Source organism: Mauremys mutica, chromosome 4, assembly GCF_020497125.1.
Source record: "Mauremys mutica isolate MM-2020 ecotype Southern chromosome 4, ASM2049712v1, whole genome shotgun sequence".
Lineage (NCBI taxonomy): Eukaryota > Metazoa > Chordata > Testudines > Geoemydidae > Mauremys > Mauremys mutica.
The window spans coordinates 119,035,954-119,061,172 of record NC_059075.1 but is presented as its reverse complement, the minus strand read 5'-3'; the positions used below and the strand labels follow the sequence as shown (position 1 = coordinate 119,061,172).

The window sequence follows — 25,219 nt, the reverse complement described above, 5'->3', positions numbered from 1 at the left end:
TCGCAAGGTGAAGCAATACCCCCAGTATGTCTCCTGTGAGTGAGCCATTGAATTTTAACTCTTCTGATGGACAATGGCTGGTGATGTCTGTTTGGCACCTGCCCAGGCATTGGTTACCTCCCTTGCTATTGTCTTTGGGGGAGCTAATATCTGGCTCTTCCCAAACCCACAACATATTTTGGTGACAACCATACAACACAATTCTCATAACTTCATATGCATTAATGATATACATATTTAGTTGGAACAATGGGTTTCAAAGGATCATAGCCTTTCTCATGATACCTTACAAGGCATGTTTTATATGCATGTGATGGGGTGGAAGAGACCCCATCCACTGATCTTGATCTCCAGGCCATGAGGCCTAAGGGCAGGAGTCCATAGAGATGCCCTGATCCGCAGGGTTTTAAGGCCTACTGGCTGGAGTCTATGGAATTGCCTTGGTCCAAGGGCAATCGGGTCATGTGACCCACATCTGGGGGGCAGCCCTTCTCTGCGAGGCAGTAAGGCCTAGCATCCAGAGACCATAGGGGTACCCTGGGGTTTGCAAGGCAATAAGGCCCGATGGCCGAAGTTAATAGAGATACCCTGGGTCTACAGGGCAGTAAGGTGTAGTGGCCAAAGTCATTAATGATCCACTGGGTTCCTTGGTATCCAGGTCTAGTGGCCCAAGTCGATGAAGATATCCCTGTGGGCACAGCTGTATGGCCCAGCAGCCAGAGTCAATAGGGTGGCCCTCTGGGTGGCGCTGTAGGGCCTAGCAGCAGGAGTCAATAAAAACACTCTGGGCAGTGTTGCATGGGCTAGTGCTGGGATTCAATAAAGTTGCCCTCCGAGCGAGGCTGTAGAGTCAAGCAGCTGCTTGGGGTGGGGGGAAGTGTGGGACACCTCCCAGAAGGGGGGGGTGGCGGCCAGGTAGGGGGACCCAGGCCCTCCCTGCTCCACCAGGTCCCAACCCAGGGCCCTTGCAGTGGCGAGTGAGTCTGTCACTGGGTTAGTGGGTATCCGTCAACATGCTGACTGGCCTCAGGACAATGACTTGTCCCCCCCGGGCTACTTGCTATCTTGTCACTCCCATCTGTGATCTGTGCATCTTTGCCATCTCTGGGTTCTTCGGCCGGTGCAACTTCTTGTAGCCTGGACCTCCCTGGGGTGTCCACAGGTAGCTGGGCATCCGTGTGGGTCTCAGCGCATCTGGCTTCTGCAGTTCGGGGCTTCAGTGGTTCCTGGGCATGAGCCAGCAAGGAGCATCCTTCCTCTTTGGCAGTCAGCCCAGACTGAGCCGGGTTGCTCCCTCTTATACTACTGCTACACCTGGAGCATGCCCGGTAGGGACTTGAGGGCATGGCTTCCTCTACCCACAGTGAGGAGTTAACCCTTCCCCTCCAGTGCAGGGTGAGTTCACCCCATCATACACCCTCTCCCTCAAGAGGGTATCTGGTGGGGGCTCTTTCTTTCTCCCCTCCTCTGTTATGCTAAAAAAAAAAATTGGCATTGGCATGCAGTTTCCCAGGGTGATGTAGTACCTGAAAGTCATATGGTTGTAGGGCAAGATACCAGTGCATGATTCGTGGGTTTGTATCCTTCATGCTATTCAACCATCACAAGGGCGCATGGTCAGTGATCAGTCAGAATGTATTTCCTAACAGATAATACCGCAGAGCTTCTATGGCCCACTTAATGGCCAAGGCTTCTTTCTCAATAGTTGAGTAGTGCGTATTTGGGGTCTCTGGGTTCCCTCTTATACTGCTGCTACACCTGGAGCCAGGGGCGGCTCTAGCCATTTCGCTGCCCCAAGCACGGCGGCACACCGTGGGGGGCACTCTGCCGGTCGCCAGTCCCGCGGCTCCAGTGGACCTCCCACAGGCATGCCTGCGGATGCTCCACCGAACCCGTGGGACCAGCGGACCCTGCAGGAGGTCCGCCGGAGCCGCCTGCTGCCCTCTCGGCGACCGGCAGAGCGCCCCCTGCGGCATGCCGCCCCAAGCACGCGCTTGGCGTGCTAGGGCCTGGAGCCACCCCTGCCTGGAGCATGCCTGGTAGGGACGTGGGTGTGTGGCTTCCTCTCCCACAGTGAGGAGTTAACCCTTCCCAGTCCAGTGTGGGGTGAGTTCACCCCGTCACAATGCAATATCATAATTATATGCAAATTATTAATATGGGGGATACAGGGCACTCCCATGAGGTATAGAGTGCCACAAACACCAGATAAACCACTACATTACTAACTACACTAAATTAAGCAACAACTACAGACAATATGAGAATTCCTGAAGGCTGGTTAACCAAAACTCAAAGAGCGACAGTGAGCTCCAGCTCTTCCCCACAGTGGTCAGAAGGAACTGAGAAAGAGGCAGCAACCATGCCCCTTTTTATCCTCGGCTTGGTGCATGAAGACAGAAGGGGTGCATATGCTGCTGCAGATGTAGCTGAAAGAATCTGACTTGAGTGCATTGGGTGCATATACACCTACAGTGGAATGTATATGTGCTCAGTCACTCGAAGGAGAACATTCATTTTTTTTTAATCCTTACATGTTTCTGGACGCAATATTTGCTAGTAATGAGTTCCACAGGTGATTTCTGTGTTTGAAACAAATACTTCCCCTTTGATCAGTTTAAATGTGTTGTTTTTCAGTGTCATTGAATGTCCCCTGGTTCTTGTATTATGAAGGAGGATTTGTGCAGAGTGAGAGCATGACAAAGGACCTATTGAGAGCAAAATATAGTGCTCAGCGGCTCTTAGGATTTGGCCTGATTTGAATCAAGTATTAAGGATGATCCTTGGGTTGGGCTGAGTGGTGCTTGGGGCAGGACCAGTGCTGGATTAAGGTATAAGAACTGAGCTACAGCCTAGGGCCTCACAATATGAGAGGCCTCTAAAAAAGAAAAGAACTGACTCCATTTCAAATTTTATCAAAATCAGTTGATAAATAAAGGAGATATGAGAAAAAGAATATTCTTTCTATATAGAGACATTTTCATTCAAATATGACAAAAATATACATATCTGGCTACACAAATACCCATACCCTTACCCTTCACTAATTGTTCATTATTGACAGGCAGGAGGCCAGGGCTGAGAAAAAAACAATAATTGTACTTGTGAAATTACTATTTCTACAACTAGTCTACTATCAGTCTCCCAAGGCAGCGTTTTGCGGCCACCTGCTCCTGCTAGAATTCTGACTGTCTCTTCATAACTTATTTAAATAAATAAAAAAATTAATGTTCTCACTGCTGATAAAATCGGGAAAAAAGTGAGGTCAGAGAGGGCAGTGTCGTGAAGCAATCCTGCCAAGCTCCTACTCGTATGTTAGTGTGGTCTTTCTTCTTTGGATCTGTACATATGTACAATTGTATATTTTAGTGCGCATGCTGCTTTCTGCTTCATGAGCTACCCATGCTTCACATGATTGAGTTTGCAGGTGATCGTCTTATAGACTTGAGTCAAGTGGATCTAGAGGAGGATAAATTTGTGTTGGCTTCCCTCTGTCAGTTTCGGGAACCTTCACAGTAAATGTCAAAGTGCTGACGAAAGGACAAATAGAGGGTTTTGAGTGAAGTGAAGGAAGATATACATATATATCAAAATATTCGGAGTACTTGGTGAGCAAGTTATTTCAAACTATGTGCATATATGATTTCTAAGCTATTAAAGCCTATACATTTCATTATATTTGCTTGAATATAGGCTAGTTTTTCTCACTTTCTCAATGCCTATCTAGAGATTACCAGTCTTTTTTCTGGTAAATTTTTTCCTTCTCTTTCATGCATATAGCTTGTTGTCACTCTGTGTGTCCAAGGTGTTTACATGAGATTAATTAGTGGTCTTCAGTGAGACAGAGGATAGAGAAGCGAACATGAAGAGAGATGTCTGCCTAGAAAAAAGACTGGGATTTTCTGCTTGGCAGCAGGGCTGCCCGGGGGAGGGGGAGAGGGGCAAGTGGGGCAATTTGCCCCAGGCCCCGGGCTCTGCAGGGGCCCCCATGAGAATGGCTGAGGCTCCCGTCCCAGCCCTGTCCCCGGCCCTGACCCAACCCCACCTCTGTCCCTCTCCCGGAGCCTCAGCGCATCCAGGAACGTCCCTGGACAGCTGCAGCATGGCTTGGGTGGGGCCCTGCTCAGAGCCGTGTGGTAAGGGGGTGGGGCTGCGAGCTCCAGGCCAACCGGAGGGAGCTCAGGCCCCGCTGAAGCTTGCAGCCCCGCCCCCTTACCATGCGGCTCTGAGTGGGGAGGAGCTCAGGCCCCGCCGGAGCCACACTGCAGCGCTGTCCAGGGATGCTCCTGGATGTGCTGAGGCTCTGGGTGAGGGGAGAGCCAGGGGTAAGGGGCTGGGGGGGTTGGAAAAGGGGCAGGTAGTCCTGAGGACAGTCTGGGGACAGGGAGGGGGGCAGATGTTGGGGGGGCGGTCAGGGGACAGGGAATGGGGGGGTTGGATTGTGGGCATTCCGGAGGTCTGTCAGGACTCAGCGGGAGGGTGGGGTGGATAGGGGTTGGGGCAGTCAGGGGACAGGGAGCAGGGGTGGGGTCCCAGGGTGGTGGTTAGGGGGGGTATCTGGGAGATGGTGAGGGGACAAGGAGCAGGATGGGTTGGGGATTCTGTGGGGGGGCAGGCAGTCAGGGGGCAGGAAGTGGGTGGGTGTTGGATAGGGTCAGGGCCAGGCTGTTTGGGAGGCACAGCCTTCCCTACCCTAAAGCTCATTTAGCAGTTTGAGGCTTGCAGAAGAGCCAAGCTGTTAGCTTTTCCATTAGGGCTGCCATCCCTTTCACTTCTCAAATGCCAAATTATAGTCTATATTTAACTTCAGTGCCATAGGGAGATTCATATCAGGGGAGGGTAGCTTCATTTAAAATTAGCCAGTGGGGGAGGGATCAGATGAGAAGAGCAATATCCTACACCACCTACCTCCTTCCCAACCCTACCAAGGGAGACCCCCCCACCCCGCATTCCCTGAGACTTCAGAGGGGTTAATTCAGTGGTTCTCAAACTTTCGTACTGGTGACTCCTTTCACATAGCAAACCTCTGAGTACGACCCCCCCCCCCTATAAATTAAAAACACTTTTTTTATATATTTAACACTATTCTAAATGCTGGAGGCAAAGCAGGGTTTGAGGTGGAGGCTTACAGCTCGCAACCCCCAGTAATAACCTCGTGACCCCCTGAGGGGTCCCGACCCCCTGTTTGAGAACCCCTGGGTTAATTTAATTTTAGCACCCTGTGTCCATTCACATGCATTTGCTATTTTGAGTATTTCAGTTTTCACAACATAGGCTCATCCCAGATTCTGGAACAAGCTCAAATGCTCAGTTCGTGGAGTAGGTACACAAGCTATACTAAAGACAAACCCACAGTAACCATCTCCAGTTTGTGAGGGACCCCATGGAGCCAGTCTCTAGGAAACAGCTAAATGCATGGAGGTTAAGTCTATTAATGGCTATTAGCCAGGATGGGTAAGGAATGGTGTCCCTAGCCTCTGTTTGTCAGAGGGTGGAGATGGATGGCAGGAGAGAGATCACTTGATCATTACCTGTTAGGTTCACTCCCTCTGGCACACTTGGCATTGGCCGTTGTCGGTAGACAGGATACTGGGCTGGATGGACCTTTGGTTTGACCCAGTATGGCTGTTCTTATTTTCTAAGCTAAATGAACCCAAAGTTATGGAGACAGATATGAGTCAAGGAAGCCAGCAGAGTATCAGAAACCTGGAAAAATCTCTGACTGGATGGGCTCAGGCGTTTGGTCACAAGCTGAGGTGGTTCAAAACTTTTGGATTTTTTTTAAGCAGATTTTTTTTATTGTTTCTTTAAACAATCAAACACAGCAAGCAGCAAATATTTGGCCCCACACTTCTGAAACCCCAAACCATATTCAGGTTTTGGCAGACTAATTTCAGCTTTTCAATTAAAAAAAACACAACAAATTTTGAAGGAAAGCAGCCATTGGCCATGATTTTTTTCTGCTTTTTAAAAACCCTTAGTTTTCGATCCAAAAAAAGTTTTGATGGAAATATTTGTCCAACCCTTTTAATGAGCTTCAGTGCCTTTTAGCACTAGCTGATGCTGAGAACCAGTGATACCTTGTAAAGAAGTTTTCTCAAAACTGGGTTTGTGCCGAGATGCGGAAGGTTTATTTTTCCCAGGGCCGCCCATGGGGGGGGGGGAAGTGGGGCAATTTGCCCCGGGACCCACAGGGGCCACCACGAGAATATAGTATTGTATAATATTGCAACTTTTTTTATGGAAGGGGCCCCCGAAATTGCTTTGCCCCAGGCCCCCTGAATCCTCTGGGCGGCCCTGCTTGGCAGGTTTGGAGCATGCAAGATAATATTTTATTATAGGCAGTATGTGATGTAAAAATTCTTATATAGACTTGTAAATCATGTATCATATGCATAATACATTGCATTTTTATAGTATGGCAAAAGAAAAATCCCAACAATTCATTGTTTTGTGGCGAAAATTAAATCAGAATAAACATTTGTATATATATTTTATATATAATGTGGATAAACTTTGTATTTCCCTAATAAAATTAATCAAATGTTTTTTTCCATTTATTCACATGAAAAGAAGGATAATTTTTCTTATTCATGGTGAAAAAAAAATTATATATCCACACACACACAATTTGTTGTTGTATAGATATAAATTTTTTTTTACTGGTTTCAATAAAAACTTTCTGATACTAATTTTAGTACCAATATTAGATAATTCAGCATAACTGTCTATAAAAAAACAAATCAATTTATTGGAAAAATGCATCGTGCATACAATTTTCTGATGGTTTGCTTATTACCAAGGTGCAATTCATAGCAATATAACTAACAGTTGAGCTTTAAGCTTGTGGGTTATCCGCATCCTATATACTCTATTGCCTCTCATATCCTCTATTGCCATCTTATATCCTCTAAGACAGGGGTGGCCAACCTATTCAGAAGTTAATATTCGGCTCCTTGTATAGGCACCGACTCCGGGGCTGGAGCTACAGGTGCCAACTTTCCAATGTGCTGGGGGGTGCTCACTGCTCAGCCCCCAGCTATGCCCCAGGCTCTGCCCCCACTCCACTCCACCCCTTCCCGCCCCCCTCCCCTTAGCCTGTCATGCCCTCACTCCTCCCCCCGCTTCTCCCAGAGCCTCCTGCACTCCATGAAACAGCTAATCAGGAGGTGTGAGGAGGGAGGGGGAGGTGCCGATCGGCGGGTCTGCTGGTGGGTGGGAGGTGCTGGGAGCTGAGGGCTGGAGCTGATGGGGGGCTGCGGACATATTACTGTGGCTCTTTGGCAATGTACATTGGTAAATTCTGTCTCCTTCTCCGGTTCAGTTTGGCCACCTCTGCTCTGAGTCTCATTGTGCATTCAGAAAAGGAATTTCACTGTTTAGATGCCCCAACAGAGAAGAAAAATTTCCTGAGAACTCTTCTAGTAAATTGTATTATTTACTGTATTTTTTTTATTTTGTATTTTTATATTGTATTGTTTACTTCTATTTTACTTACATACGCAATTAGTTCAAAGAATTTGTCTCCAATTTTTTTTGTCATGATGTCATTGTTACAGAGAGGGCTGCTGAAAATGAAGATTATTATTCTATTTTTACAATTTCACCTTTGTATGTATTCAAATATAAAGCTTTCATGTTTATATATTCAATGTCCTTTCTGTGAAAACAAATTAATTCTTTTTTTTTTTTTTTTATGGTATGGGGCCTCTTACACTTGACATAGCTTAGGGCCTCAGAAGGTCATAATCCGGCCCTGGACAGGACTGAAGCTGGGGTGGAGGGAGTAAAGGCGGTTTTATGCCAGTTGAGGGTCTCTTCAGCCCCACCGCAAATTAGAAAAGCCTCGGGACTATCCTAATTTGCACTTGTGTACTCACGGCTTTAAGGGCCAGTGTGGCATCTTGCTGCATCAAAAGTACAGTGGTTCTCTGGCTGTGGACACTCTGCTAGGCTATACAGGCAAGGCACTGCCTGCAGTGGGGTAATCCTTCTGCCTGCACCAGCTCTACTCTACATGGGAAATTTCTAGCACAGGGGAACTTCAGCTGGCCAGATTCACAACCAGAGTATAAAACTCAGCTCTGAATCAGGAGAGAGGAACTAGTTCTAAGGAAGAACTTGCTGAAACCTCAGTACAAACCCAACCTCTTTTTTAAACCTTTCAGATGTCAAGTAGTCAAATCAAAGTCACCGCTCTTGTGTTTCCGTATGTATGACGTGTGGAGTGACACAGTCCTCCGAAATGCATTCCTCCGGTTTCGGTGAAAGAGCCTAGAAAAGTGTACTCTGATCTGGGAGGATATGGTCAGCACATTGAAACTCACGTGATCTATGGTATGGGAATTCCATCCCTTGCATAGATTACTTCTGCCCATGGCTAAAACAGTCTGTGCAGAGAGTTTTCCCTGGTTGGGTCAGTATATACCCCCATAGTAATTCTGCTTTCATAGCATTGAAGTATACCCATTTTCACCTCACAAAAGGCGGCAACTAAATTTAGACCATGGTGTCTGGGGCCTGCAGAGAGGACAAAATTTCAAAATTGAGCCTTGGGCAACTGTGACCCAGAGAAATCAGGGACTGCTAAATGCGAGGTTTCAGCATTGTAGATTCCTAACTGAGGGTAGTAAAAGAAACCTCTTGCATGTTGTTTGGCATTGGATCCGTCCTTGAGTGTTTTTCTATCGTATCCAGAACAGCATGAATCTCATGGCCCATGGGGCTACAGACCTTGATAATGCTTCACATTCAGTAACTAGCATTTTCCTATTGTGTTTGTTTTCTGCAAATACTTTTTCCAGTGGAGATATTTCCAGTCACCCAAAAGTAACCCAGGTTGTCAGTGAGCCACACTGGTGTTTAATTCCCAAAGTCTGTGGACAGTTCAGTGCTCAGTTTGCTTTCATCTATGTGAAATAAATGTATTCAGAATGTTCCCTTTTGAATTGACAGCAACAGTCTGGGAAAAACTTCACTATAGAAACCATCAAGGATTGTCTTGGCTGCCATCTACAGTTGCTGTGAAGAAAAACAACATCACAGATTGTTAAACGGAGTGTAAGGAACCTTCTGTTCAGTGTTGATTCACCTTGGGGTTTCAGATCCCCCCTCTCTCACCTCCCCACCTGTCATGCCTAGACACCATGATGATGGACATCTAGTAAAGAGTTTATAATATTTTATATTTGCATTTTCCATTTCTAGTGCATTATGCACCTTTTCAAAATTAGGGGCTCGATTCCCTTTGCACACTTGTGAGAATCATGAGTAAGTGGAATTACACTGGGTAAGACTAGTGTAAGTGGGATGAAAATCAAGACATAGATCATAATATACTAGAGAGGTGAGGTTTTTTTACCCACGAAAGCTTATGCCCAAATAAATCTGTTAGTCTTTAAGGTGCCACCAGACTCCTTGTTTTTATACTAGAAGAAGTAATTCCATTACAATATCTAGTATAAAAAGAAGACACTTGTAACAGGTCACTGACACTTTCAGGTTCTATTGATCTAAAATCTATACTTTGCCTTACTTTGTAGGGACAAAACTCACCCATTTCCTGGGATTGAACTTTATCAAACAAAGAAATGAGATTAAATTCCAACCAGTTCTCTTCCTCAGGATTGGCTCATTTTAGGGTTCCTAGTTCAGGATTGATTCATTTTAGGGTTGTTAGTGCTTAGGCTAATCCAGATCCTTTCTGCAGCAGATACAAGACCTTTCCATCAGGGCCAAACATACTTTTTTTCCCTTTTATTGCATCCAGGCTTCATACTGCTGGCAGGGCCTATTTCCAGGAGAGACCTGTGATGTTATCATAGAATCATAGAATATTAGGGGTTGGAAGAGACCTCAGGAGGTCATCTAGTCCAACCCCCTGCTCAAAGCAGGACCAACACCAACTAAATCATCCCAGCCAGGGCTTTGTCAAGCTGGGGCTTCAAAACCTCTAAGGATGGAGATTCCACCACCTCCCTAGGTAACCCATTCCAGTGCTTCACCACCCTCCTAGTGAAAAAGTTTTTCCTCATATCCAACCTAGACCTTCCCCACTGCAATTTAAGACCATTGTTCCTTGTTCTGTCATCTGCCACCACTGAGAACAGACGAGCTCCATCCTCTTTGGAACCTCCATTAACGTAGTTGAAGGCTGCTATTAAATCCCCCCTCTCTTCTCTTCTGCAGACTAAATAACCCCGGTTCCCTCAGCCTCTCCTCATAAGTCATATGCCACAGCCTCCTAATCATTTCTGTTGCCCTCTGCTGGACTCTCTCCAATTTGTCCACATTCCTTCTGTAGTGGGGGGACCAAAACTGGATGCAATACTGGATGCAAAACTGGATGTGGCCACACCAGTGGCAAATAGAGGGGAATAATCACTTCCCTCGATCTATTGGCAAAGCTCCTGTTTATTAATACAGCCCAATATGCCATTGGCCTTCTTGGCAATGATGGCACACTGCTGACTCATATCCAGCTTCTCATTCACTATAATCCCCAGGTCCTTTTCTGCAGAACTGCTGCTTAGCCAGTCTGTCCCCAGCCTATAGCATTCATGGAATTCTTCCTTCCTAAGTGCAGAACTCTGCACTTGTCCTTGTTGAACCACATCAGATTTCTTTTGGCCCAATCCTCCAATTTGTCTAGGTCACTCTGGACCCTATCCCTACCCTCCATCATATCTTCCTCTCCCCCCAGCTTAGTGTCATCTGCGAATTTGCTGAGGGTGCAATTAAGACCATTATCCAGATCATTGATAAAAATAATTGATGAAGAAAACTGGCCCCAGGATCGACCCCTGGGCCACACCACTTGCATAGGCGGCAGGTTTGTATAATTTTTGGTGGGGCCCAGAATGGGTGTAATCTCCCTCTCCCCCCCCCCCGCCCTGTAAGATGATATATATATTTTATTAAATAGTGTAAAAATGGATTGGAAGCCATAAGCGTTTAAGTTTCTTTTTATTGCATAATATCACTATAATAAAAAATTATTTAACTAAGAATATCAGTAATTAATACTCTTTTGAATATGGAAACGACCATACACTGTTTATTCAATAATCCTCAAAACAAATACTTTCTAAAATTGCAACAAATATAGCCCCTTCTTTTGTGATGTGCTTTAGGAGGCAGCAAACACTTTTTGTCGTTGTTTGGTTCTTGAAATGAAGTCATCCAGGAGACTTGCAATGTCCAATTCAGAGGTAAAGTTTTTATGAACGTGCAGAAATGTCAAGTGATTTAGACGTTCTTGGCTCATTGTTGTTCGCAAATAATTTTTCAGTCGGCGCAAGCAACTGAATGATCGCTCAGCGGTGCAGGTTGTAGTCGGAATTGTGTAGAATAATTTCAGGAGAATTGTAACTTCTGACAACAGGTCACTTAAGCCTTCATTTTGTTTTAGAAATTGCTTCACTTCACTCACTGAAGTGAGCTGGCAATTTCTCAATCTGCAAATATCACTCAACATTTCTAAATGAAGAAATAGTTTCTCCATGTTGATGTCACCATGGAATGCTTCACTTATTTGGACAATGTCCTGTTTTGAGCCATTTGCTGCCTCAGTTATAAGCTTCTCCAATTTTACTGCGAATGTAAAGCTTTCTGTTGAAAACCTCTGTTCAATTGCAACTTTGCAAGCATCAATGATCTCAACATATTTTTTATGAAAATAATCTTTAGGGTCACTGAAGGTGTGAGGAAGGCTTCCATGGTCGAGCCATCTTGGAGGTTTGCGTTTTCTTGGGAGTGTAGGCTCATCTAAATAAAGATTTCTTGCCTTCTCTACCGTTGTTTCCCAAAAGCGATTGTATGATGAGTCAGTACGCATCCCACTCAACACCTCTTGCAATAGGCCAACTTTCTTCATAACGCTTGTCAATGACACATTTGGGCTTTGAATTTGTGCATTAGCTTCTTCTACCAGACCCATGGCTTTCACAAGAACTGTTAGTATAAAGTATGTTGAAAAAGATTGAAGTTGCTTTGAGAATCCACTACATTTTAAGCCAAATTCATCAGAAGAGTAACTAAGTTCATCTAGGCAGTTCATCATGGCCTTGTAGTTTTGGAGCAGTGATTTAATGCTACTAATCCTTAGTGTCCATCTTGTTGGGCACAATGGTCGTAAAGAAGGTTCTCCTTCACTCTGAAACTCTCTGAATGCTGCCATACGTTTTGGTGACTCCCTGAAGGCATTGATGAGATCTTTCACCATAAAAAACATATAACGACACTCTTGAATATTATGCAGGGCATCCTGCGTGGCAAGGTTAAGAGAATGTGCAGCACAATGCACAAATTCTGCTCTCGGCTCTCGTTCCTTCACTCTGGCTTGGACCCCAGTAAATTTGCCAGACACATTACTGGCTCCGTCGTAACACTGCCCCCGGCAATCAGAAAAGGGCAAATCACACCTGAGAAGTGTATCTTCCACAATTTTGAAAAGAGAAGCAGCATCCATTGTGTCAGTTTGGTAAAACCCAATAAACTCCTCATAAATCTCCCAGTCTTCACTAGAAAAGAACCTTAAAGAAAAACGTACTTGTTCTTTTCTTGACAAATCGGTAGTCTCATCCATTACAATGGCATAAAACTTAGAAGCCTTTATCTTTTGCACAATTTTTCTTAGCGCCGTCATTGCCATCATTTCGATTATTTCATTAATAACCTCATGTGATATCCACTTGTATTTTGTGCGATTGAGCCACTGTCTCAGTTCCTCAGAATCTGTACTGCGTAGCAACAAGAGCTGCATCAAATTTGAATCACTGTCATTATGTCCACGTAGTGCTATTCCTTGTTGAGCTAGGTACTGAACACTGGTAAAAATGTTGTGCAGTGCAATCCTAGCTGACTGCGATTCTTTTCTGTAACTGGCTGACACTAGTGCAGAAACATTTACCTGTGATTGCAGAGCAGCATATTTCATTACTGCTTCCTTGTGACAGGAGGATTTTTCGTGTGATGTAAAACCACGCAATGCATGTTTCCAATTTTGAAATCCAGATGAAATAAATGTTGGTTCAGCCTTCGTAGAAAATATTAAGATCTTCTTTTCAGAACAGTTTTTGCAGACTGAGCAAAAAGCTCTGTTTAATTTGATATTGTACTCCAACCACTTAAATCTTGATAGCCAAGATTGCTGAAAACTCCTTTTCTTATCATCTTGTGGATTTGCCACTTCTTTCTTTTGTATAACTTCAGTTTCAAAGCTGGGTGTTGAACTCAGGCCATCACTTGATGAATTACCCTTTTCTTCTTTTTCTCTGGGTAACTTTATTAAGAATTTATCCATTGTTGATCATTAATGGTCCTACAAATCAAGAATTTGTTGTTGGGATAAAATGAAGCTACAACACGTCGGTGCCACAAGATTACAAGGGTCAATTAAAAGTGGAAAGTCAGAAGCAGCACTTGCCTGCTTCAATATATTATACTTTGTTGTACCTGTTGTGATGAAGTGGGAATGTTCTTAATGTTTTCTCTGAATACTGTGTGGGTGCCTCAGTTTCCCCTGCAAGGTGCCAACTGAAGGTGTTGGGATAAAGAAATCAGGTGGCCTCCTGGTCTGGAAGAGACACAAAGGCCAGAGGAGGGGCTAGAGGGACTGTCAGTTTGGAGCTGGCTGGGGAAAGAGAGAGGCACCCAGAACTTGGGGCTGGGGAACCCAGCCCCAGAAGTGGATCTGACTGAAGGGTCCTGTTTTCTGTACCTACAAGCTCTGTTTTAGACTGTGTTCCTGTCATCTAATAAGCCTCCTGTATTACCAACTGACTGAGAGTCACGTCTGACTGTGGAGTTGGGGTGCAGGACCCTCTAGCTTACCTAGGAGCCCCACCTGTGCGGACAGCGCATGCTGAATGCTCCGAGGTCAGACCCAGGAAGGTGTAAGTTTCTTGCCCTGGAGACAGTATGCTCAGAGAGAGGAGGCTCCCCCAGAGTCCTGACTGTCTTTGTATGGAGTAGTTCTAGAGCAGGGGTCACCAACCTTTCAGCAATGGTGTGCTGAGTTTTCATGCATATGCTTTAATTTAAGGTTTCATGTGCCAGTAATCATAGATTATTAGGGTTCGAAGGGATCTCAGGAGGTTATTTAGTCCAATCCCCTGCTTATGGCAGGACCAATCCCCCAATGGCCCCCTCAAGGATTGAACTCACAACCCTCCGTTTAGCAGGCTAATGATCAAACCACTAAACTACGACCCCAACCATCCCCCCAATACATTTGACTGTTTTTAGAAGGTATCTCTATAAGTCTATAATATATAACAACTACTGTTGTATGTAAAGTAAACAAGGCTTTCAAAATGTTTCAGAAGCTATATTTAAAATTAAATTAAAATGCAGATCTTATTAGTTTACTGTGATCCTTGCCTTTGCTTTTCCTTGTTGAGTTTTCCAATGTCTGGTGGCACCTATTTAGATACTTTAAGTTGCACACAGGCTTCTGAGTTATAATTTGATAACTGGCTGGCAGGAGGTCAGAGGCTGGAACCCCAGATTGGCAGCTGCGGTGAGTGGAGTTGGTGGCTGGTAGGGCTGAGCAGGGCAGGGGGCCTGCGCTGAAACTCCAACTGGAAGCAAGGTGAGTGGGGTTCCGGGAACTCTGGCTAGTAAGGGCCAGCAGAGGGAACCCCAGAACGAGGTTGGGCTGAGCAGCTCAGCCTGCACCACATGCCATGAAAAATCAGCTTGCGGCCAACCCCTGTTCTAGAGCATCCCAGCATCCTCTTCTACACCATGCGCTTCCCGAAAGTCTGCACAGGGCACTGACTCTCCCTCCTCTCTGGCCTTTGTCTTTTTTCCAGGCATTAGGAGGCCACCTGATCTCTTTGTTCTCCAACACCTTCAGTTGGCACCTTGCAGGAGAGTGGCCCAGGCCATCAATTGCCTGGAGGCAGGGTTGCAGCCCTTCTCTGTGCAGACACCATCACACTGGCCCTCTAGGGCTTTACAACAATCACACCCCTTTATCCCACCATCTAGAGCCTTAAGAAATACATTGGGGAAACTGAGGCACACAGACAGTATTCAGAGAAAACACCTGTATACGACCAGTTACATACTTTGAAGGGTGTAAAATAATCAAATATTGTGCTAAATACAATGATACTCCAAACACCTTCAGTTGGCACCTTGCAGGAGAGTGGCCCAGGCCATCAGTTGCCTGGAGACAGGGTGTTGGCCATTCTCTGTGCAGACAGCATCACACTGGCCCTCTAGGTCTTTACAACAATCACACCCCCTTATCCCACCATCTAGAGCCTTAAGAAATGCATTGGGGAAACTGAGGCACACAGACAGTATTCAGAGAAAACACCTGTATACGACCAGTTACATACTTTGAAGGGTGTAAAATAATCAAATATTGTGCTAAATACAATGATACTCCAAACTGACCACCAAATTTAAGTTGCATGTTTTTCCCCTCAGGTGAGGGTTCTGGGGTGGGGCTGGGGATGAGGGGTTCACAGTGCAGGAGTGTGCTCGGTGCTGGGGGTGCAGGCTTTGGGGTGAGGCAGGGCTGAGGATGAGGAACTTGGGGTGCAGACAGGCTGCCCCAGGGCTAGGGCCAGAGAGGACTCCCCATCACCACCACTGGCAGCAGCAAGCTCCAGGGGAGGGACCCCTCCTCTCCCCCCTGCCCCCCACAGCACACTCACTCTGCACCACAGTCACTGCATATGTTCCTTCCTAGGGCCCCTCAGGTCCAGAAAGCCCACTCACCTCCCCTGTGATGGGTACTAGGGGGTGGGGGTTGCCATCACAGGTAGCCTTCCATGTTGCTGCCCCTCACCATAACTTCACTGTGGATGGGGCTGCCCCTTGCCCAGCATGGGGCAGAAGTGGGGTCTGTACGGTGATGGCTATGGGGCAGGGGAGCAGGGTGTCATAAAATTCACCTAAGCCCCAGCTGCTCAGGTAGGTCTATGAATCCCCCTCCCCCATCTGCCCTGTGGTGGGTGGATGCTGGAGGGGAGGGGCACTGCCTTCACATATGGCTTCCTGCCTCCCTGACCCCTGCTGCAGCCTGCAGCCCCTCACCGTAGCTTCAGTGGGGGGGGGGACGAACGGTGGGAGGGGATGGCATGGGGCTGCCCCTTCCCCAGCGTTGGGCAGGAGTGGGGGCTGGGGGGGAATCATAGGGTCAAACACTCACGGAAGCCCAGGACCTGCTCAGGTGGGTGAGGTCAGTCTCCGAGTCCTGGCCGGAAGTGCCCTTTGCATCTCCTGCAGGCAGGGGGGCGGGGAGGGCTGCCAAGCATGGCACAGCCCCCTCCCCTCCCCCGGCCAGTGCTCCAGCAAGCAACAGCAGCAGAGGCAACAGGCAAGGCAAGGGAGAGAGACATGCCTGCGTTTAAGCCTCCAGCCTCCAGGGTGGGGCAGAGGAGAGGGCTGCCACCAGCACGGCGGGCCCCCCCCCCTCCCCTCTCCCCCTCCCTCGGAGATGGTACAGTCAGCAGCAGCTTGCACTCACTGCTGACTGCTGAGCGGCAAGGAAGAGACTGAGACAGGCAGATGCAGCTGCCTGCGTTCAGGCAGTTAAGCTCTCTCTCCCTGGCGGCGGCGGCGGCGGACATTGGTGGGGCAGAGCCCCTGCTTGGGATTTATTCATGGGGCTAAAGCCCCAGAGCCCCATGTAAGTCAGCGCCCATGACCACTTGATACCGGCTGCCAACTAGACATCGAGCCATTGATCACTACTCGTTGAGCCCGACAATCTAGCCAGCTTTCTATCCACCTTATAGTCCATTCATCCAATCCATACTTTTTTAACTTGCTGGCAAGAATACTGCACGAGGGCTGATTTGAACACAGGCTGATTTTAGTCTTGGTGGTGACACATCAATATAAGAAAAGTGGCCTCTTTCCATACTCTGCCATTACACTATTTCCATCACTTTTAAATAACATGTTCCTGTGATAGTAACAAACTGGCTACCAGTTTCACAGTGTTTTGAGATATGATGAAATTACCTCCTCTCATCTTTACCATACATTGAAAAAAAACCCCTCAGTGTTACTAGGAGGCTAAAAATCTTCATGTTTATGCACAAAAGTTTGAGCTTTAAGATAAAATCATCCCTGTGATGCTCACAGGCTCCTCTCTTCTACAAAACTAATATAGATTTTGCAACACTAGTTAACAACTGGAGTTTGCCAGAAGGAATCTAGTGCCCTGCAGATACTAATAGCTACGTCCATCCAAAGTGTTGGACTATCACAGCTTGGAAAACCTCCATCTGTCTCACCTCTTCCTCCGTCCCTTTACAAAGAGAATTGAAAGTGAATCATTCACACTTTACCCATCCATCTTTCGACACAGCTGATCCAACTTCCTTCACTCTAACCTCCAAAACATGTTCAACTTTCTTTTCCTAATACTTTGTCAAGGCCTAATCGCCCTGTGGCATTTTCACATGGAAGTGGTCTCAGTTCTAGTTTTCTGTCTTCCAAGTTTTTTCAGGCTGATCCATTGAAAACTTTGGCTTCCCGGGCCCAGATGTGCCCCAGGAGGGATTACTCCCATTTTTGACCCAGGAGAAGCCCTCACGGTCACCACAAGATTTGCAGATTGCCTGCGCAGCTGAGACTGGGTAGTTTGAAAAATCCCAAGGTAGGTTTTTTTGTTTGTTTTGGTTTTTATTAAAGGAAAGTGCTTGTTGGGGAAAGAAGTGGGGGTTATACTCCAAATTTCAAACAAAGGCTCAAATTTGATTCAAAATTTGAACTTCAGTTCAAACCAGCTATTTTTCTCCTCTGGTTCACTCCTCCTTAGTGTATGGAGTCTGTGAAGTATACTTAAATGCAATGTAGAGCAAAAATTGGATCTTTAAGTTGTTATCATTGTGATGAAGTATCCTCTGGATTCTGAGAAATATGTAGGTTTTAGAGTTGATTGCAGATATGTTTAACGTTTTTTGAAATCTGTGGGACAACCCACACACTCAGAATTAAACGTGTTTGCAGGATAGGGTCCTTAGTATGAAAGTATGAGGTGGGAGAGAGCACCCCGTGAATTTATAAGTAATTTCTAATGAGGAAAAAGAAGTACCCCAAGCAACGCTTGCAGAACAGAAAGAGAAGGTAAGTAGTACACTTTTCAAGGAGTTCAGGAAGGAAGAGAAAATACCTAGACCCTGCTGTGCTTAGAATAGCAGAAAGCCCACATCTACTTATCCAGAACCTTGAGTGATGCCTTATTTAATCAAGCTTCTCCAACAAATATTGTCATATATTTACTGACATAGAAATTACCATACTTGATCAGGGCAGTGGTCCCGCTAGTCCAGCATCCTGCCTCTTAGTGGCCAGTCAGGTAGAAGGTGGAAGAAACCCCATAGTAGGACAATTACTGAATAACTTGCTCGTAAGGGAAGTTTCATCCCAACCATATCAGTTAGTGGTTGGCTAATGTGCTGAAGCTTGAGGGTTTCCATCCTCTTTTAAACACTATTCCCTTTTATGAAGCCAGCCAGGGAGCTGGTTCAGTAGCACAAAACATGCTGAATAAATCATTCAATGGGAAATGGTTACAATGTCATGAATAATGTAGTACAGTGACTACAGTGAGAAAGGGAGCGGGCTCTTGTATCTTATGAAGAAAGCTCTGGTACGTGTCTCCTTCTTTTATTAGTTTATTACTGTGAACACTCCTGAACTCTGCAGCCAAGACCTGATGCCTATAGCAAATCAAGAGCTATAACAATGATCAGCGCAGTCCTCAGGGAAAAAATGCACCTGCACCTTTAAAGATTATTTCTTCATTTCTTCAATTTAACACTTTTTCCTGCTTCTTAAAACAATAGGGCATTCATGTATTTTTGTCAAATAGAGAATAAATTAGTTAGAAGTTAGGCCGTGCTAGTTGTGTCTCGCAGTTCACTTCAGTGATTGATTGTGGAACTTGTGTGTAGAGGGAAGGGGAGTTTGGGCCTGAGTCTGAGCCTGGGCTTTCAGTGCAGTGCAGATGGACCCTAAGTTCCTTTTCCATGGTCACACAGGAAGATGTCGACTGAGCAAGAAATTGAAACTGGGGTCTCCAGAATCATGGCCGAATCCCTCCACTATTAGACCATCCTTACTCTACTGCTTGAGCTAATTTCTCACCTTCAGCTGACGTGTCTGGTGCCAGTGAGACAGAGATGGCTCCAGGGTCCTGAGCAAAGCAATAAAAAAGAGGTGGCTCCCCCTACCACAGCAGAGCAGGCTGAAGAATGCAGGCATCAATCCCATCACCTCTCTGATACAAAGCAAGCGCTCTACCATTTGAGCTAATCCACCTGAAAAGAAAAAAAGGCCCTAAACTGATGTCATCCCATTGCAGCCTGTTGCTTGTATCTGAAATGGCTGTAGGAGGTATCTTTCTCTGGGGCTGGCTAACTCAGACTGTGGTGCCACTAACATCAACATTGTAGGTTTGAGTCTCTATGCTGGTTACTAGCTACCTGTAGACAGGCTTTGGCCTCTGGTTCTTGCTCTTGTCCATGACTGCTATGGGCAAAGGGCCAAAAGAAAGAGGTGGCCCAAGTGCTCCCCAGGGAGCAGGTGAGAGCTGTTCCCCAGCTCCTAGAAAGCCCTGACCTTCCCATGTTGTTCCAGAGGCCATAAAGTACCCTTGCTCCTCTCCAGAATGACCAAGGGAGCAGTACTTCTGGTGGGCCAGCTTGTTCAGTAGAGTGTGGTTCTAGTGACCCCTGCAAAATCCCACTGCCTCGAGCCTTGTTCTCCATGACCTCCAAGGAAATGGTGACTATATCCAGCCTTGCTCTCCATGACACTGTATAACCCCACTGCCTCCAGATTCACCCTTATTGACACCCTCCATGACTGTAGCTGCCTCCAAAGATTTATTTGTTGACCCATTTTTGGTTCCCACTCCATAAAGCTTCACCCTCAGTCTGTAAGCAAGGATTGGCCTATCTCCCAAGGTCTGTCGCCCAAGGTCTGTGAGAGTGAGGGATCATCCTTCAGGAAAGGTTGTACAGTCCTTGCTTACAGACAGCCTCCCAACCTGAAGCAAATACTCAACAGCAACTACACACCACACAACAAAAACACTAACCCGGGAACCTACCTCTGCAACAAACCCCACTGCCAGCTCTGTCCACATATTTATTCAAGGGACACCATCATAGGCCTAGCCACATCAGCCACACCATCAGGGGCTCGTTCACCTGCACATCTACCAATGTTATATATGCCATCATGTGCCAGCAATGCCCTTCTGCCATGTACATTGGCCAAACCGGATAGTCTCTATGCAAAAGAATAAATGGACACAAATGAGACATCAAGAATTATAACATTCAAAAAACCAGTCAGAAAATACTTCAACCTCCCTGGACATTCAATAACAGACTTAAAAGTGGCAATTCTTCAACAAAAAAAACTTCAAAAACAGACTCCAACGAGAAACTGCAGAACTGGAATTAATTTGCAAACTGGACACCATCAAATTAGGCCTGAATAAAGACTGGGAGTGGATGGGTCACTACAAAAACTAAAACCTAATTTCCACATGCTAATTTCCCCCTACCATTACTCACACCTTCTTATCAACTGTTTGAAATGAGCCACCCTGATTACCACTACAAAAGTGATTTTTTTGTCCTGTTGATAATATCCCACTTTAATTGAATTGTCTCGTTAGAGCTGACCCCCCACCTGATAAGGCAACTCCCACCTTTTCATGTACTGTTATATATATCTTCCTACTCTATTTTCCACTCCGTGCATCTGATGAACTGGGTTTTAGCCCACGAAAGCTTATGCCCAAATAAATGTATTTGTCTCTAAGGTGCCACAAGTACTCCTCATTGTTTTTTCTGATACAGACTAACATGGCTACCACTCTGAAATGTAGGCAAAGTTAATGAGGCCATTGTCAGCAACTGGCACTGGTGTACTAAGGACCTCTGCTTATTTATTCTGGGTAGTGGTGGAGGTCATTTGAAAAGTGAAATTAACACACACAAATCCATTTGGAGTTTACATAATATAAAGTAAAGATCATATTTTATTTGACTTCACAGGGTGCAAATAAGTCTGGTCCTGACTACCCTAAGGCCTGGTTTACACTTGCAAGTTTTTTTTGCCAAAAGGCAGCTTTTGGCAATGAAACAGCAGAGGAGTACACACTGCAAAGTCACTTTTTGCCATGAAACTTCTCAGTTGCAGCGCTATAATAAAACCACCTTGAGGAAAGTGATAAGGCTTTTTGTGCAAAGGTTTTATCAAAACCACCTCAAGGAGAGTGATAAGACTTTTTGTGCAAAGGTTTTATCGCCAAAGTGCCAGTGTAAACACCTTGCTTGCTTTTAGCCTTGTAATTGGCATCCAGGGGAATCCCACAATGCCTGCAGTGACCACTCTGCTCATTGTTTTGAACTCAGCAGCCCTGCAGGCATGCACTCCTCCCCTTTCAAAGCTCCGTTCTGACAGCCAATGCTGGGCTGCTCTGCTCTGGAAAACAAAGAGCAAATCAGGGGTTGATGTCAGGGTTTCCCCCTCCCCTGCCTCAGGACTGGTTGCTTTTGGCAGCTGTCTAAACTTAGGAGACAGCATGCCGCTCTCCCCCAACACACACTGTCTGTCTCTCCCCCTCTCTCCCTTACACACATGCTCCCTGTCATACACTCTTCTCCTCCCCCCCCCATCAGTTGAAAAGCGGATAACAATCTAGTAGGATGCCCATGGAACCATGGGATTGAGAAACCTGCATCATGTGACACTGCCCTTGCCCCATGAGACACTGCAAACCCTTCCCAAAACACCCTGCTGCCATTTGCATGGTGGGATTGCTACCACAGTGCACTGCTCTCTGAGTTGTTGCTAATGTGGATGCGCTCCAGTGACACAAGGAGCTGGTAAGCACATGCAACAGTGGTTTTAATTAAAGCTCTTTAATAAAAATGGTATAACTTTTGGCAAAAAAACTTGGCAGTGTAGATGTAGCCTTAGGATCTTCCACCCTGGAAAAGAGAAAGAAAAACTCCCGCCTACCATCTCATAGCTACTTTGATCTTAATTCAGCAAGGCACTTAAGCACCTTTGAAGTCAATGGGATTTTGGCACATTCTTATGTGCTTTCTTGAATCAAGGGTTCTGTTTGAAAAGAAGCAGTCAGTGCAGAAGAAGTCTATATTTACTAGCTAATCTAACTGCACCAAAGAGAGTCTCTCTGAGAACTGATCTGTCCCTTCCCCTGGACATTTCCTGAAACAAGCAGCAGAGGAGACTCTCTCAGAATGCTGAGGGAATTGGCTGATGTGATTGCAGAGCCATTGGCCATTATCTTTGAAAACTCGTTAGGATCAGGGAAAGTCACGGACGATTGGAAAAAGGTAAATATAGTGCCCACCTTTAAAAAAGGGAAGAAGGAGAACCTGGGGAACTACAGACCAGTCAGCCTCACCTGAGTCCCTGGAAAAATCATGGAGCAGGTCCTCAAGGAAACCATTTTGAAGCACTTGGAGGAGAGGAAGATGATCAGGAACAGTCAACACGGATTAACCAAGGGCACGGATTAACCAAGGGCACGTCATGCCTGACCAACCTGATTGCCTTCTATGATGAGATAACTGGCTCTGTGGATATGGGGAAAGCAGTGGACATGATATATCTTGACTTTAGCAAAGCTTTTGATACGGTCTCCCACAGTATTCTTGCCAGCAAGTTAAAAAAGTATGGGTTGGATGAATGGACTATAAAGTAGATAGAAAACTGGCTAGATTATTGGGCTCAATGGCTAGGGATCAATGGCTCGATGTCTAGTTGGCAGCCAGTATCAAGCGGAGTGCCCCAGGGGTCGGTCCTAGGGCCGGTTTTGTTCAACAACAGGATGGATGGCAGGAGAGAGATCACTTGATCATTACCGGTTAGGTTCACTCCCTCTGGGATACCTGGCATTGGTCACTGTCAGTAGACGGGATACTGGGCTGGATGGACCTTTGGTCTGACCTAGTATTGTCATTCTTATGTTCTTAACATCTTTATTGATGATCTGGATGATGGGATGGATTGCACCCTCAGCAAATTCGCAGATGACACTAAGCTGGGGGGAGAGGTAGATGTGCTGGAGGGTAGAGATAGGGTCCAGAGTGACCTAGACAAATTGGAGGATTGGGCCAAAAGAAATCTGATGAGGTTCAACAAGGACAAGTGCAGAGTTCTGTACTTAGGAAGGAAGAATCCCATGAACGCTACAGGCTGGGGACTGACTAGCTAAACGGCAGTTCTGCAGAAAAGGACCTGGGGATTACAGTGAATGAGAAGCTGGATATGAGTCAGCAATGTGCCCTTGTTGCCAAGAAGGCTAACGGCATATTGGGCTGCATTAGTAGGAGTATTGCCAGCAGATCGAGGGAAGTGATTATTCCCTTATATTTGGCACTGGTGTGGCCACATCTGGAGAATTGCATCTGGTTTTGGGGCTCCCACTACACAAAGGATGTGGACATTTTGGAGAGAGTCCAGCGGAGGACAATGAAAATAATCAAGGGGGCTGGGGCACATGACTTATGAGGAGAGGCTGAGGGAACTGGGCTTGTTTAGTCTGCAGAAGAGAAGAGTGAGGGGGGATTTGATAGCAGCCTTCCACTACCTGAAGGGGGTGTGACGTTGCAGTCTATATGATTTTATAAAAATATGCTAATGAGTGAATATAATGTAACTGGAATATGCTTCATGCAAAAGGTCTCTTGTGAGGTATCATTACAAAGCTTATAATCTACTGAGTGTGATTATCCTATATGTATAAATGTACCATTCTTGAATCTGAACCTAAAAATATGAACTATAACTCTGAGGGCCTACTGTAATTATGCAAAGTGTGGGCCATTAATGGTGGTTTGGAATCTTGATGACTCCCATTAACCAGGACAATTGACTGCGGATGGCTCTGTTTTACCTGTAAGTCTTCCTGTATATGTGTGTGTGCTGGCAAGTGGGTAATGGAGTCTTACAGTGACATGTGGTCATGTCACCTGAACTGGAATCCATCTTTAACTTGGTGCTTTTCCATTGAAAAGGGGCGGGGGGGAACCCAGAGGGACAAAGGATTCCCGCCTTATGCAAAAGGTACATAAGTGGGTGGAACAGAACAAAGGGGGCGGCCATCATGAAGAATCCCCTAGTTACCACCTGAGCTGGAACAAGAGCTGTACCAGGGGAAAGAATTGTGCCCAGGTCTGGAAGGTGTCCAGTCTGAGGAAAAAACTTACTGAAGCATCTCTAAGGGTGAGATTATCTGTATTCAATTTGATTAGACATAGATTTGCATGTGTTATTTTATTTTGCTTAGTAATTCACTTTGTTCTGTCTGTTACTACTTGGAACCACTTAAATCCTACTTTCTGTATTTAATAAAATCACTTTTTACCTATTAACTCAGAGTATGTGTTAATACCTGGGTGGGCAAACAGCTGTGCATATCTCTCTATCGGTGTTATAGAGGGCAAACAAAGAGGTGGAGGGATAGTTCAGTGCAGGGGTCGGCAACCTACGCACGTGTGCTGAAGGTGGCACAGGAGCCGATTTTTCATGGTACGCGGGGTGGGCTGAGCTGCTCAGCCTGCTGCCGCTCTGAGGTTCCTACTGCTGGCCCCTTGCCAGCTGGGGTCCTGCCGCCGGTCCCACTCAGCACCCGCTGCTGGCCTAGGGGAAGGAACCCCAGGCTGGCAGCGGGCTGAGACCCCAGGTGGCAAGGAGCTGGTGGTGGAAACCCCAGAGCGGTGGCGGGCTGAGCTGCTCAGCCCACCGCTGCTCTGGGGTTCCTGCTGCTGGCCCCTTGCCAGCCGGGGTCCCACTCAGCACCCGCTGCTGGCCTGGGGGAAAGAACCCCAGGCTGGCAGCGGGCTGAGACCCCAGGTGGCAAGGAGCTGGTGGTGGAAACCCCAGGGGGGTGGTGGTCAGCCCACGGCTGCTCTGGGGTTCTGGCTGCTGGCTCCTTGCCAGCCGGGGTCCCCGCAGCCCCACTCACCTTGCTTCCAGTTGGAGTTCCAGCGCAGGCCCCCTGCCAGACAGGGTCCAGGCTTCTGGCCTGCTCAGCCCTACCAGCCGCCAGCTCCACTCACCTCAGCTGCCGATCTGGGGTTCCAGCCGCTGACCTCCTGCCAGCCAGTTATCAACTTACCGTATAACTCAGAAGCCTGTCTGCAGCTTAAAGTATCTAAATAGGTGCCACCAGACATTGGAAAACTCAGCAAGG

The 25,219-nt window shown here is 46.4% G+C and overlaps 2 protein-coding genes across 2 annotated transcripts in view; both read right to left on the bottom strand.

Annotated features, from left to right (window-relative positions):
- The window catches only part of LOC123369029 (acyl-CoA (8-3)-desaturase-like), a 95,881-nt gene that overhangs the window by 42,882 nt on the left and 27,780 nt on the right, over positions 1–25,219 (bottom strand). The window lies entirely within an intron of this gene.
- On the bottom strand, positions 10,964–16,227 carry LOC123368715 (zinc finger MYM-type protein 1-like). Its single transcript, XM_045013762.1, has 2 exons — positions 16,169–16,227; positions 10,964–13,321 (listed from the first exon to the last, which is right to left on the bottom strand). The coding sequence occupies exon 2, from the start codon at positions 13,301–13,303 to the stop codon at positions 11,129–11,131; it is 2,175 nt and encodes a 724-aa protein (XP_044869697.1). The 5' UTR covers positions 13,304–13,321; positions 16,169–16,227; the 3' UTR covers positions 10,964–11,128.

Excerpts from the sequence above, each read along its gene's own strand:
- LOC123368715 (XM_045013762.1), bottom strand. The coding sequence starts at position 13,303 with ATGGATAAATTCTTAATAAAGTTACCCAGAGAAAAAGAAGAAAAGGGT.